The sequence below is a fragment of the Ambystoma mexicanum genome, chromosome 1q (genome assembly GCF_040938575.1).
Source record: "Ambystoma mexicanum isolate Mex_15411 chromosome 1q, UKY_AmexF1_1, whole genome shotgun sequence".
In the NCBI taxonomy this organism is placed as follows: domain Eukaryota; kingdom Metazoa; phylum Chordata; class Amphibia; order Caudata; family Ambystomatidae; genus Ambystoma; species Ambystoma mexicanum.
In genome coordinates, this window is record NC_090922.1 from 827972123 (window position 1) to 827984947 (window position 12825).

At 45.0% G+C, this 12825-nt stretch overlaps 1 protein-coding gene across 3 annotated transcripts in view; it reads left to right on the plus strand.

The window, feature by feature from the left end:
- The first annotated feature begins 1395 nt into the window (after positions 1-1395).
- The window catches only part of STX6 (syntaxin 6), a 503047-nt gene continuing 491617 nt past the window's right edge, over positions 1396-12825 (plus strand). For 2 of the 3 annotated variants that reach the window (XM_069641444.1, XM_069641443.1), the window contains exon 1: positions 1457-1897. In XM_069641444.1, coding sequence (XP_069497545.1) covers positions 1863-1897 — 35 coding nt within the window. In that variant the 5' untranslated portion in view covers positions 1457-1862. Of the gene's footprint in view, positions 1898-12825 lie in introns of all 3 variants that reach the window. The other variant, XM_069641445.1, reaches the window with a different exon arrangement.

Sequence of the window (12825 nt, forward strand, 5' to 3'; positions counted from 1 at the left end):
ATGGAAGGTGTGTTTGTGAGAGCGATCTATTCGCGCTGTTTGTCTCATGGAGCGAGGTGAATTGCTGCCCGTCAGTGTCTCAAACGCAGACTCCTGTCATGGTGTTGTGCTGTATACCCACTCTTCGTTCTCAGTCTGTCTCAGTCCTCTCCTCTGGCGGCAACTCTTTCTCTCGCACTAAATCTGCACATTTTATATGGAGGGTAGCGTGCAGTACCAGAAATACTGTGGGGTGGGGTGTTTTGAGTGTCCACCTTGGTTGTCCTTATGTTTGTGGCTGTTTTTTGTCATATTGAAAATCTTGTCACGCTACTCCCATATGCATGAGAAAAATCACACAAAATAACTACCTGCCGTACTGTAAAGGGTTAAGCTGGAAATTCGTACCAAACTGTGTCCCTATGCATAGGATAAATAGTCAAGTATGTCCCACAGCACAAAAAACATCTCCCCTCTGTTGCACATAACAAATCCCAAAAATAGCCCTCTTCAGCGGACATGTAAAAGAAAACTGGTATGCTGGAAATTCGCCTAGGCACAGAGGAATGCCCTTGCTCAGCCGCATTGCACAAAAAATAATCCCTTGAACATAACGAACTGACCTCAAAACTATCTGTCTCACCTACAAGGCCTTAAATGACCTAGCCCTCCGTACCTCTCCAACAAATTCACTTTAAAATCCACACCCAGAACCACCAGATCTTCCAACTCCCTATGCCTGTTAGTGCCCAGATTTGCCTTAAAAAGAGCAGGAGGCGCCAGCTTCACTGTGCTAGCCTCCCAACTTTGGAACACCCTACCACTCAAAATTAAAACCACTGAGTCCTTCCCGATCTTTAGGAAACTCGTTATCCTTCCCGATCTTTAGGAAACTCGTTATGGGCTGGTTACTGAACAAAGAGTAACATTTTACCCTCTTCTCTAAGCCCCAACAGCAGTAACCATACCTGTATTATATGTAAATTACTGTACTATGTAAAACTCTTCTTGTAATTTGAGATACTCTGTAACTGTAAATGCTTTTTGTAATTTTATGTACTCTGTAACTGTAAATGCTTATCTTATGCCTGTAACCCCCACGGGTCCGGAGCGCTCTACAAATAAACTAAACAAACAAACAAACAAACGAATTACCAGAGTACACGGAAATATCCCCTTACCAGATAAGCCAACTCGTTCAGTTCCACAAAAATAGCAATCGAGCATGCAATATCTTTAAGACATACTGCAAACCAAATTCGCTTGTTAACGGAGAACTGATGGTGTTCATCTGCTCCAGTCTCGGCCACGATGCTGCTGTCTTAAACTCCAGCCTTCCTCTAGCGGCCACGAGGCTGCGCCAGCCTTCCCGCTCATGCCATGCATTACAAAGGCAACAAGCGCGCACCCCGAGACACATGACTTCCCAGACACGCCCGAGCGTGCAACACACGTGATGAAGAGAGGGTAGAGCGTCATTAAGGTCCCTTTCTCGGATGGGAACTAGACACTATCATACTCGCTGGTATCTTTTCGTTCTAGCTCTCAGTACCCCCACTATAAATGATTTCTTTTTTGTATTATTGCCTTTCTCTTTTTCCAATGCGTTGGTATCCCCCTGAAATCTTCTTTTTTACTGCTTAGTACTCTCCTTATGTTTAAACACTCTTTTCCTCGGTACCTCTTCACGTTTGCCCCCTCAATCTCTCAGTATCCATCTAATATTTATTCCACCCCAGTGATCTCTGTTATATTTCCCCCATATCTATCCCAGTCACTCTTTGTGTGCTTTCTCTCTGTCCACAAAGTGTATTGTGGTTTACATCTCACGAAGACCATTTTAAAGATAGAAAAGCAAGGGAGACCTACAGGAGCCGAGCACCATGTCTATGGAGGATCCATTCTTTGTAGTGAAAGGGTGAGTATTCATGGATGGCAATTGTCAACTGGTTGGTAGAGAAACAGGGCGAGTGTCACTTTGGCATGATGATGTTGCTGACCATCACCCAGGCATGAAAAACTCTGGTAAGTAACCTTTATTAGTATGGTATTTATTGACCGTGGGCCTAGCTTCGAGAACAACAGAGGGCTTTATACAGGTATACAACAATACAGATGCATAACAGAGCTATTACAGAGGTAACAACAGAGTAGATATACAGTGGAGGTAAGATACAGAGGGGCACAGAGGAGGGGTGCAGCTGTAACAGGTGGCGGGGAGGAAAGAGCGGGCAGTGTCTCTTGAGTCGGTGATATGATAAGCGATTTATAACACGCATGTACACAAGTGCTTCGAGGGTGGCGCGAGGGGCAATGTGATGGCCTAGGTATTGCTTTGAATAATACCTGCCCCTAGCAAGAGGCATAGGGGGGCAATAGCTCCCACCACCTCCCAATTGGTGATCCTTTCACTGCCCTCTCTGCCACCCTTTCTAGCAAGGACACTTTGCAGATGATGTAAGGTACTTTGCCAACCGACCAGAAGCACGTTGTAGTAATCTGCTTGCTAGGATGTTGGATGCTTGAATTAAATGTCAGTGTAGAATGTTATTTGGAGCACTGGTTGAGTGTTCCTAGAGTGACAGCTGGATTTAGAGCTGGCTGGTGTGGATGGTCCAGAGGTAGGTCTGTGCATGTAACTGGTCTGCTATAAGTGTTTATGGATTTACCTATGGAATCCAATTTGGTACTTCAATACAAGGAACCCGGTTATTTCATTTGGTGACAAGGTGGTCCACCAAAGAGTCCAGGTGGTACCCTTGCTGTGGCAGGTTATGCAGTGAACATCCTCATAGCCACTGTCCCCCCCCCCCCCCCACAACCCCCACCTCCCAAGGAGCAACCATGCCCAGCCAGTACGGAGACGTGCGCCAACTAGGGAGAACTGGTTTTGTGAACCTGCAGCGGTCAGTCCTTGGAACCTCCATAAGTAAGGAGTTGGGCATTAAGAAAGAGTGCCAGTTCATAAGTCTAGTCTTCACTAGAGAATATAAGTGGGTCAGCTGGAAGGCAGCCAACTAAGGGGAGCAGGATTGGTGAAGCTCCCATTCAGTGAGGTGGGGCACTGGCAGATTTCCAGTAGCAGTGTGCTGCCAGAGAGGGGGGAGAAATCAAAAACGAAAGCAGAAGAAATAAAGCCGTAGCAAGGTCCCCAGTGAACGCGGGCAGCAATGTCATTTCGCTGTGAAGGAGGAGCCGATTGGGCAACGTTTGGGGGAGCGGAGGCCCGCAAATGTATAGCAGAGGAGGAAGATGAGGGAGAAGATCTTTCTCCCCTGTCATTCAGCAGAAAAATGCTGACATTGTCAGAGGGGACAGCGTGCTTACTTGACATGTTCCTAGCATGCGTGTTGACATTGGGGAGCCCAGTAGTGTGTTGCGCGGGGCTGTCAGAGAGTGACGGCGGCCAGCACTCTTCGATGGAGTGCGTGGAGTCACCAGTGCGAATGGAGGCTGGGAACGGGCTTGGTATGGAGGGAAACATGCAAATGAGCAGAGGCATGCTCAAGCATTGGTTTCGGAGAGGAGGGGCATGTGGAAGAGAAGGAGATTCTGGTGGGGAAATGCAGTATGTGGGGAGGGGTATAAGATCATCTCGCAGGCAAATGAAGGGGGTATTTTTGGCCTTGTAAAAGTTAGATGTGCCATCCAGCCATTTAATGGTTAGTGTTTGGCTGTAATTAGGGAATGTGATTTCCCCCTCCAACCCCCCCAACTTTTGGAGCTACTGCGGGAAATTAAGGAACTGTCTGTGCAGGGGGAATAATAAGAGGTAGGTCAGGGTCTGTGGAAGGCCTGTGTTTTATTGACGTTGTTTATGTTGTGCCTTCATGGTAGGCCATTTGGAGACTTGGTAAGGAATCTGGAGTGCAGAGTGGTCTGCATTGTAATGTATCAATCGGTGCGGGATTGTGCACATGAATTTCAGGTTCAAGTGTTTGACGTGTTAGGGGACTTGAGAGTGCGGGAGGTCTGCAAGTATCCAGTTTTGGACATGAGGGTGCAGGGGAATCTTAATGGATTTGTTTCGAAAAGGGTATGGAGAGCGGTCAATCGCTGTTTGTTTGGACTGAAGGCTATCGGGTGGTGCAATTTATTAGTATTTTTATTTCATTGCAATTTGCGTTTTGTATTTTGTTTTGTCTATTTTGACACTATTGTTTGGTTTGTGATTGTGTGTCGCGGTAGTGGGTCCCAGCGTTGATGTGCCGCCGTCCTCTGGGATGCCGGGCAGGTCTCAGAAACGGACTTGAATGTTGTCATGGCTGTCACAGCATGGCTGTGGTTATGGGTGCTATGCGGTTGACATTCGTAGATGTTTTAAGGTTGGTGAGAATGTATTTGGCCCATTTGTCATTGGCATGGCTGTGGTTATGGTTGCCATGTCGTTGGGGCTCTGAAATGATTTTGTGTTGGGTGCGGTTGCCATGCATTTTGGTTAACCTTTACAGCTATTTTGGTGTGGCTGCGGTCACGTGTGTCATTTGGTTTAGGGTTCGTAGTTGCAGTCAGGTGCTGCAAGGAGGCGAGTAGCTTGGGTAGATTTAGGAATTATGGTTGCAGTGATGTACTGCAAGATTAGACATATTTATCTATGAGGCAATGGGGTTATTGTTTTGTTTTTTGCAGGAGGTGTGGAGTATGTGTATGCATGAATAAGAACTTGGAGGTCGGACATATTTGTTGGGGGATGTGGTGTTTCTGAAGGGATAAGACCTTTTTATTTATTGGTTTGGTGTGTTTTTTGGTGACCATTGTTTTGTTGTACCTTAGGGTGCAAGTGCTGGTTCAGCTAGTTGAACCACACTGTTTCATTTCCTGTTGTGTGTTGTTGTTGCCACACCATGAGGTTCCTGCATGCTTTGTATTTGGCCAGACATTGCTGTTGTGGGGCATGGTGTGTGTTTCCGTGTGAGTAGTTGGTTGATATTTGCCGAAGATGTGATGTCTCTGCTACTGTTTTTTTTTTTTCTTTCTTTTGGGTGAGCATGTGAAATGTCATACATAGTGTGGGAGCTTCTTGTTTCTTTTGCAGTATCGTGGGGTCGTGGAGGTGAAAATGTAGGGTTTTAAATTTAACATTTGCTGTATCTAGGGAGGGGGAAGAGTAGTAATATGTTTGCTAGGATGTTGGATGCATGGAATGTCGGTGTGGAATGTTCATTGAAGCACTGGTTGAGTAGAGCTGGCTGGGGTCTGGATGGTCCAATGGTCTGTGCATGTAACTTCTCTACTGTAAATATTTATGGAGTTACTTGGAACTGGAATAAACGTACTTGCATAGTACAAGCGGTAACCAGCATGGTACTTCAGCACAAGGAGCCTGGTTACTTCACACGTTTATCCATACTCTTTGTTTCCTTTCGTTTATTAATTCGTGTGGACTGAAGAAGATGGGCCATGAAAAGAATTGAGGTGCAGGCCGCCTAATGTTAAGATTCATTCCCACATGCTAAGGAACACCGTTTGCTAAATGTCATACTTACAGTTTAATATAAAACAGAAAAGACAATTCAAAAGTGAAACTGGTTTCTTAAACTTAAAGCCACCACTCTTTTAACTTGTGTCTAGTTTTACGCGCAAATGCCCCTCTTGGTTCCCTTTCTTTGAGTATATTGTTGCAGATCCGGGCTACATTCCCAAAAATATTATTGGCTTGTCAAACTGCTTAGTTGTGAATGCCTCATTTTACCCTGAAAGGAGTTTTTAGGAAATTGAGCTATAGGTGATGTCCCTTTTGGTGAATGGACTATCTTTGACTATATACTATTTTTAAGCTGAGCTGTCCGTGATGTCTGCTCTAGTAAAATGTAGTCCTGCCTACACGTGTTACCCTGCTCTGTGAGTATTGTTTCTTTGGGTGAACAGTGTCCCTAAATATATATTATTTCGAGCTCGGAGTATTGTTACTTTTAATTAAAAATAGTCTGTCTCTTGCTGAAATACTGTTAGGTGGTTGAGCAGTGAGTGATTTCTCTTCTTATCAGAGATATGCTGTCTCGTGCGCATATGAACATCATGTATAACAAACGGCATGCCTGCATCAAGCAATGACTAAGTGCAGGTCATTCCGACAGATTCTCACCCCAAGCCGTAAGGTTAAAGACGTATCACCAGCCGTAAGGTTAAAGACGTATCACATTAGCCCACATCAGCTGTGAGATACTGTTAGGAAAGTTTCCCATTTATGTGTAATTTTCCCTCCAGTTTTGTACCCCCCAACTTGTTGCTGCTGTTTAAACACCATAGTCTGATTTTTGACAGTGAAGCACAGCCTTCAGCTGCACCCCACTGGGCTTTTGGTCACTTTATTATGGGGAAACTGGCATGCCCTTAAAGACAGTCAGTACTGGGAGACTTTGTTTCCCTTAGTCCTTTCCAATGTTGCAACATTTCTGCAACATGTTACAAGTGCACAATGCACCTTACAGTACACTTGGGTCTTCCTTTTGTTTCCAAAGGCCCTAGACTCCATCAACGGATTATTTAGGAGACGTGTCAATGTGCCTTACACAGGGCTGGTGTCAGCTTATCTTTTCGCTTATTTTTAACCCTTTCTTGCCATGCAAACCGTGTTTACTGCGGTTGGCACAGGAAGGTGGAAAGGCTCCAAAATGGCCATGCCACAAGGTTTTTTGTCCTGTCCTTTGGCTATCTTGCCCCTTTACCTTCCCCAGGTCGAGCCGACCCGGGTCAGTCCTTATTTGGGCATGCACTTTCCCACAAAACGCCAAGCTTTCGTGGACTTTTGCTTGCCTTTTGTGTGTGCCTCCAGGATGTGGGCTGGACTGTCTAGTTCCAATACACATCCTGGGTGCCAGAGAGTCTGGTGTGCTGGGAATGACTGGGACACTGTGGTCCGTGATTGGTCCACGTCTGGTGTGCCTGTATGTGAGCAGATCTCCCATTGGGCCCTCTTCGTTTTGACGCGAAGGACATTCTGGATAAGAAAAGGCTCCAAACACCCATACCAGGCCTATCCCTTGAGTTCTCACTGAACCTAGGATAGGATCCAAGTATCCTGAAACTAAGAAGCTGAGTCGAGGAACCGCTGGTGACCCGCTGGAAGGTTTGGCACCCTGAGCCCGCTGGTGTCCCGCTGGACCCCTCTGCACCTGATCAAACCAGGTCGTCTGTAAAGGCGCTTCGACTCATTTCAATAGTGAGATCAACTATTCACAGCACCTTCATCTTAACCTGCAAGTAAGCCTCTTCGGAAGTGTTCCTGGGCCAACCAGTGAACTGACCTGCTTTCGCAGGACCTTTTTGCTCTGAAACAGCCACCGTTTCGAGTTGACACTTGAAACTTGGTAGCTCGCAAGCTCAGTGCGGCCCCTAGCGCATCCATTCACTTTTACACACAACTGTCCCCTGAAGGCCACTCACCCTTCCACAGGTAGCCTGTGCTACCGTCCCTTTCCCAACTTCTGGAACCTGTTCTGCCCTTCTGGGGAGACCCTCCAAGATTAGTGGGAACTTGTTCTTCATCGCCTCACACACCTTTCTGAGCTGCTACAGCCCCTGCAAGAGACCCTGGCCCTTCTGCACTATCGCGAGCACCTGCTTTTGAAAGTACATTTGAGCACTAGGCTCCTCTCTTCATAGGGACTGGACTGTCTCTCAGTCAGGAATTGATTGATGAAGAACTGCCTAAAGTCTATTTGCACTGCTTGCTCCCTTTCCTTTTAGGTTGTGGACCCATTCTGTGCTTTAACCCTTAAGGCCACTTGATATTGTATGTATGTCTTATAGTAGTGTTGTATTGGTTTGAAGTATTACTGTTGATAATTGCTTTGTGTTTGAGTTCAAAGGCCTTGAATAAATGTACATGTATTTTTTATATATATATATATATATATACACCTGACTGGGAGTGATTTGTAGTGTCCTTTACTGTGTGTGCTCATTGAGGTCTTTCAGTCACCCTCGCCCCTCCTGAGACCTAGTCCAATGCTACCTTGATTGGTCTGGCTTGTCCAGAAGGTTACACTGTCCAAGAAACGAGGCTGGCCTTTTGAACCTCTGCCCACCAGGTCAGAGTTCAGAAATCCATCTTAACAGATACTTATCCAGGCCTGATCATCATGTTGAATTCTGGTACTTGTAAAACAGATTTTATAATCTGAAAGTAAAACTACTAACACTGTATGTTATCTCACAATCATTGTCTGATATTGCGAGTGCACAAAAACAGCAAGCTAAACCTTGTAAGACAAGTCTGGGGTTTGGTGGGCATGGCTAACTAAAGATGTTAGTTCCTGCACAGGCAAGATTATTATACTGAGTGCCAAAACTAGTCTGGTGGGTGTTTGAGAGGGAACGTTTTGGGCATTTATTAGTATCTTTGTGTGTCTTTGTTGTGATGTTGCAGATCAGCATTCATTAATGTATGTGCTGTACAATGTACATTTTTGTTTGTATTTATTAGAATAGACATGGTTTTGAGATTTTGTAAATGAGATTTAAATTTCTTATGACTGAATGATAAAAGGATTAGAACGGAAATAGTGTTGAAAAATGCCTCTCTACCAGGGGGTCTGCTACCTCTGGCTCTCCAGATGTTTTGAACTACAACTATAGTAAATGGTTAGGAACCATGGGAGTTGTAGACCAAAACATCTGGAGTCACAGGTTGCAGACCTTTGCACAAGGGGAATATTTTCCTAAAAGTTCATATTTTTTTGCAGTCCCCCTCAGTGTTGTGATCAATCTGGCGATGTCACATTTTCGAAATGCCATTTTTTTCGACACCAAAATGGCAAGGAAAAAAAAATTCGAATGTTTTTTAAATGGGCGAATCCCTATATTTTAAATGGGTGGAATCCCCCAACCCCGTTGACACTTTCTTTGTATTTTTGACACTTTCTTTGTATTTTTGACACTTTTTTTTTTTTTTACAAACAAAACCAAAATAAAACATAAAATAAAAATTCAGAAAAAATGTTTCGCCATTTTTTTTGTTGACAAAATGGCATTTCGAAAATTTGACTGGATACCAGTATGCCCCTTTCCACTCTGGGTATGACACCAACTCTTTGACTTCCCAATCCTGTATGGCATATTGTGATAGAGATCTAGTCCGCCCACTTTGCACTTACAGTAGGGCTCTTTCCTGTCATTTTTGTAAAACAACTGAGACGAGGAAGCGCATGAGAATGCAGAGCACTAAAAATGCAGAACTAGAGACGCACTCTAGTGGGTGGTTGGATCCGATAGGTGGCGGGACATATAAAACTGCTTCAAAGATGAAAAAATATATTTTTATTAAATTTCTCTATCCACAGGGTATTAAAAAGAAATGCATGTAACCGTATTCCTATTGGTTACCTATATTCATTTATCTCAAAAGGTAGTGTCGTTATTTGTATGTTTTCAAGTTTTTTTCTTCAAGAGTTATCTCCCATATTTTACTTCTGTTCTGGTCTTTATTATAATTTTTCAGAATCCAGTTCAGAAATCTTGATGATTCGCATCTTTTTTTAGGGTAGTCATGGATCAGGAAGTCCGGCGATTCTTGATTGTCTATTCGTCTGGGACTAATCCTGCTATGGAAGCCACAAAAAATCCTACCGGTTTCAGTGGCAAGAGCGCCACATTCATCAGGGATGGGTGGACACTTCTGAGTTTATGTGTCTATTTATCAGTAACTGGTTGAATAGTACCGGAAAATCCCACCTGTAGATGGGGGTGGGGGGACATGACAACACTATTATAGTCTTTCATCAACGTCACAGTGGTGTATTTTCAAGTGCTGTCAAGTAGCAGAATGTCTCTAGGTCTTACCTAGTTGTAGAGTTCCCCACTTGTATCCATGTGGATGGGAAGATTATGTGCTGTACTTCCCAGGGAGGCATGAGAAAATGGTCATGCTTTTGGGTCTGGAACAAAAAGAGTATTGCTTAAACTTTGGCCAGAGGGGGCGAACATCAAAAAATGTATTGAATACACACAGTTACTATTATATAAAGAAAGTGCTCAACTTGAAGGGTCATAATACAATAACCCCCGGCAATTTTAAAACAGAGAGTGCCCCAAATGGGTGCTATAACTATCGGACGGCATAGCTGTCTAATACTATGAGGATGCCGTGAACACTCATACACTGACCCTTTCAAAAGCCCCTAAGATGTAGTTTATCTTTTGTGCATATCTTTTTCATCCTACAGGGTAAAAAGGGGGAGCGGTTCATGCTTGTGCAACAGTACGAGCCCAAAGCCAAAAAACTGCTGTGGCGCTCGGCTGCAGAGTAAGCTGATAGCTGAGGACTAAGTACCCGATGATCTGAAGTGGTACATATAAGTTGGGCTTACCTTCTCTGTTATTCTACGAAGGTCCAGACGGTGGGTCGGCTTGCGATATGATGCCGGTCCGTGTGCACTCGTTTGTAGCTGTGCGCGGGATCGCGTCTGGCCATTTATAATGACATGTTTGTTAAGCGTCGGCATCGTAGGAAAGAGGTGTGTGGGGCGGAGACACAAAGAAGGGACAAAATATGATCTGGGCCATCTTGCGTGAGTGTGTGCACACATACAATGGGGTGATCCCATCATTATTGTGCACTCGGATAAATTTATATTTTTTCATCTTAGAAGCAGTTTTTAAAGGAATCCTAAGTACCTCACAAGAGGGCGAATTGAATCTAAAAAAGAAAAATAATATTTTTTTTGAACACCTTTACAGAATTGGTTAATCTGAGTTCTCTAATGTGTGAACATATAAGGGTAGAATCAGGTATGAGACCCCCCTCTCCCCTCTCCTTTTGTTCCTTTTGTGTCAAGGGACATATAAAACCCCAACACTGCGAGAAAGATGGAAATCCACTTTACCCGATGCGTGCGGGGAAGCGAGGAAGAAGCCAGATGCAGAAGGGGTCAGCAGAACTCCTACCGATGTCGTCACGAGTAGCTCTGAGGTCGAAGGGACGCCACACAGAGGCCTGCAGCAGGATACTCTGTGGGGAGGAGGCTGTGCTGTAGCACCTTCAAGCCCCTTGTGCTAGATGGTATTAACAATAAAATGCCTCAGACCAAAAAACCGGACAGACTCCATTGTCCTGTCATAGCTTTTGCTTTGCACACAGCCACTCTTTCAGCCCATCCATCAAGAGTGAGCACTGTTCCTTTTAATTTGTAATTGTCCTCTTTCCTAAAATTTTCATATCTCTTCTTCATTCTTGCCTTGGCAATGTAGCATCTTATTTTCTTCGATCTTGATTCCTGCTCCATTTACTGCAGGTTGTTCATATTTTAGTATCAGATGCATCATATCTTTATTTTCTCTGGACTTTGTTGCTAGCGTGTTATTGTCTTCTCTTTGGGATGTTTTCTTGGTCATCTTACACTTCTACTAGGGATGCTGTTCGGTCCTGAAATTGTACCCTGGTTAGGCAAAGTGCAATGTGTGTCAAACAGTGTGCCTTTCTTTTACTGATAATTCTGTAGCTATGAATATTTTATATGTTCCCAAAGCATAGGGTACTAGGGAACAGGCGGAGCAATTTTCATTTGACGTTTCCTTCCCACCTCTTTCCTATGCTGATACCATAGGTTATTGTTTAAATGAACCGTAATATCTAGGTACATATCGATACCTTCATGGTATTCAACATTTCTTTTAAAGCAAAATATACTGCTAGTTATACAGGCTATTCATGCTTATAGTGGGGACCATAGTAGATGTTTAATTCTCCCCCTCCTTACTTGTATCATGTTTTATAACAGTTTGCAATGCCATAATCATATTTATTTGTGTTTATGGTTAATACAAACCTTTACACATGTTAAAATACAAGTACATTTCATTATAACATCAATAGGAAACATAGTATTACTGTCTAAATATACACGTTTAGAACCAAATTAAATAAAGATCAAATTGTAACGCAGTATAAATAGTTATGATCTTCAATAAGATCATGCTATTAAATCATCAGATAAGATTAGGATATAAAACTTCCCTTTAAAATAAAGTATCCGATCAGAGTATACATCAATGAGAGAAAAGAGTGACAAGTAAGGAAATTAGGGGGGGCGTGGCCAACCGACATGTACAGCGGACGCACTCTTGGCTAGCTCCACTTGATGTGACTACTGATATGCTGCAAAACATCCTTTTGCTGATCGCCTGTACCCAAAAGGGTTGCCGCATCCTCTTGTGCAGCTGACCAGCGACTCTCGTTGGAATTGGGTGATCATCAGACCCTGGCTTGACCGTGTTTGCTGCGGATCGTGGAGCCCGCGTAACATGAAGAAAATGGTGACCATCACATAAACGGCCGATACTGCTTTGCACCCACAAGCCTGCCTCGTTGAGCTGACACCCAACAGACCAGAAAGACCAGAGGCGCAGCAGCGAAGCCGCGGGACGCACCTGCGCGAGGACCGGAGGCAGGAGACCGCACTGCGGGGAGCCGTGGGAGCTGGGGCGGTCCGCGGCGCCAACAGACCCCCAACGGCCCAGTGGCTTGGCAGCCCTGGGTCCTCGCATACAAACTGCCCCTAGAGCACCTGGTGGTTGAGTTGAGGAGCGGAGCAGCTGCGCCCGAGTGAAGCGGACTTGGCTTGGATGTTTGCCCGCCCTGGGCACAGCTAAACAGCGGAGTGAAGGAGCGGAGACCCTCATGCCGTGTGCCCCGAGGAGATGGGAGAAGAACGAACACCAGAGGCGAACTCGAGGGCAGCAGCCTGTCGTGCCCCACATAAGGTGAGGAGCGGGCGCGGGGAGTGAACCCACGGAGCAGAGCTGCATGCCCTGCACCGGGAGCTGGGCGGCCTCTCCCCTGGCTGGCACGGCCCCTCCACCCTCAGCGCCGGTGAAGGACGCTTTGGCGGCAGTTGGAGAGAGGCC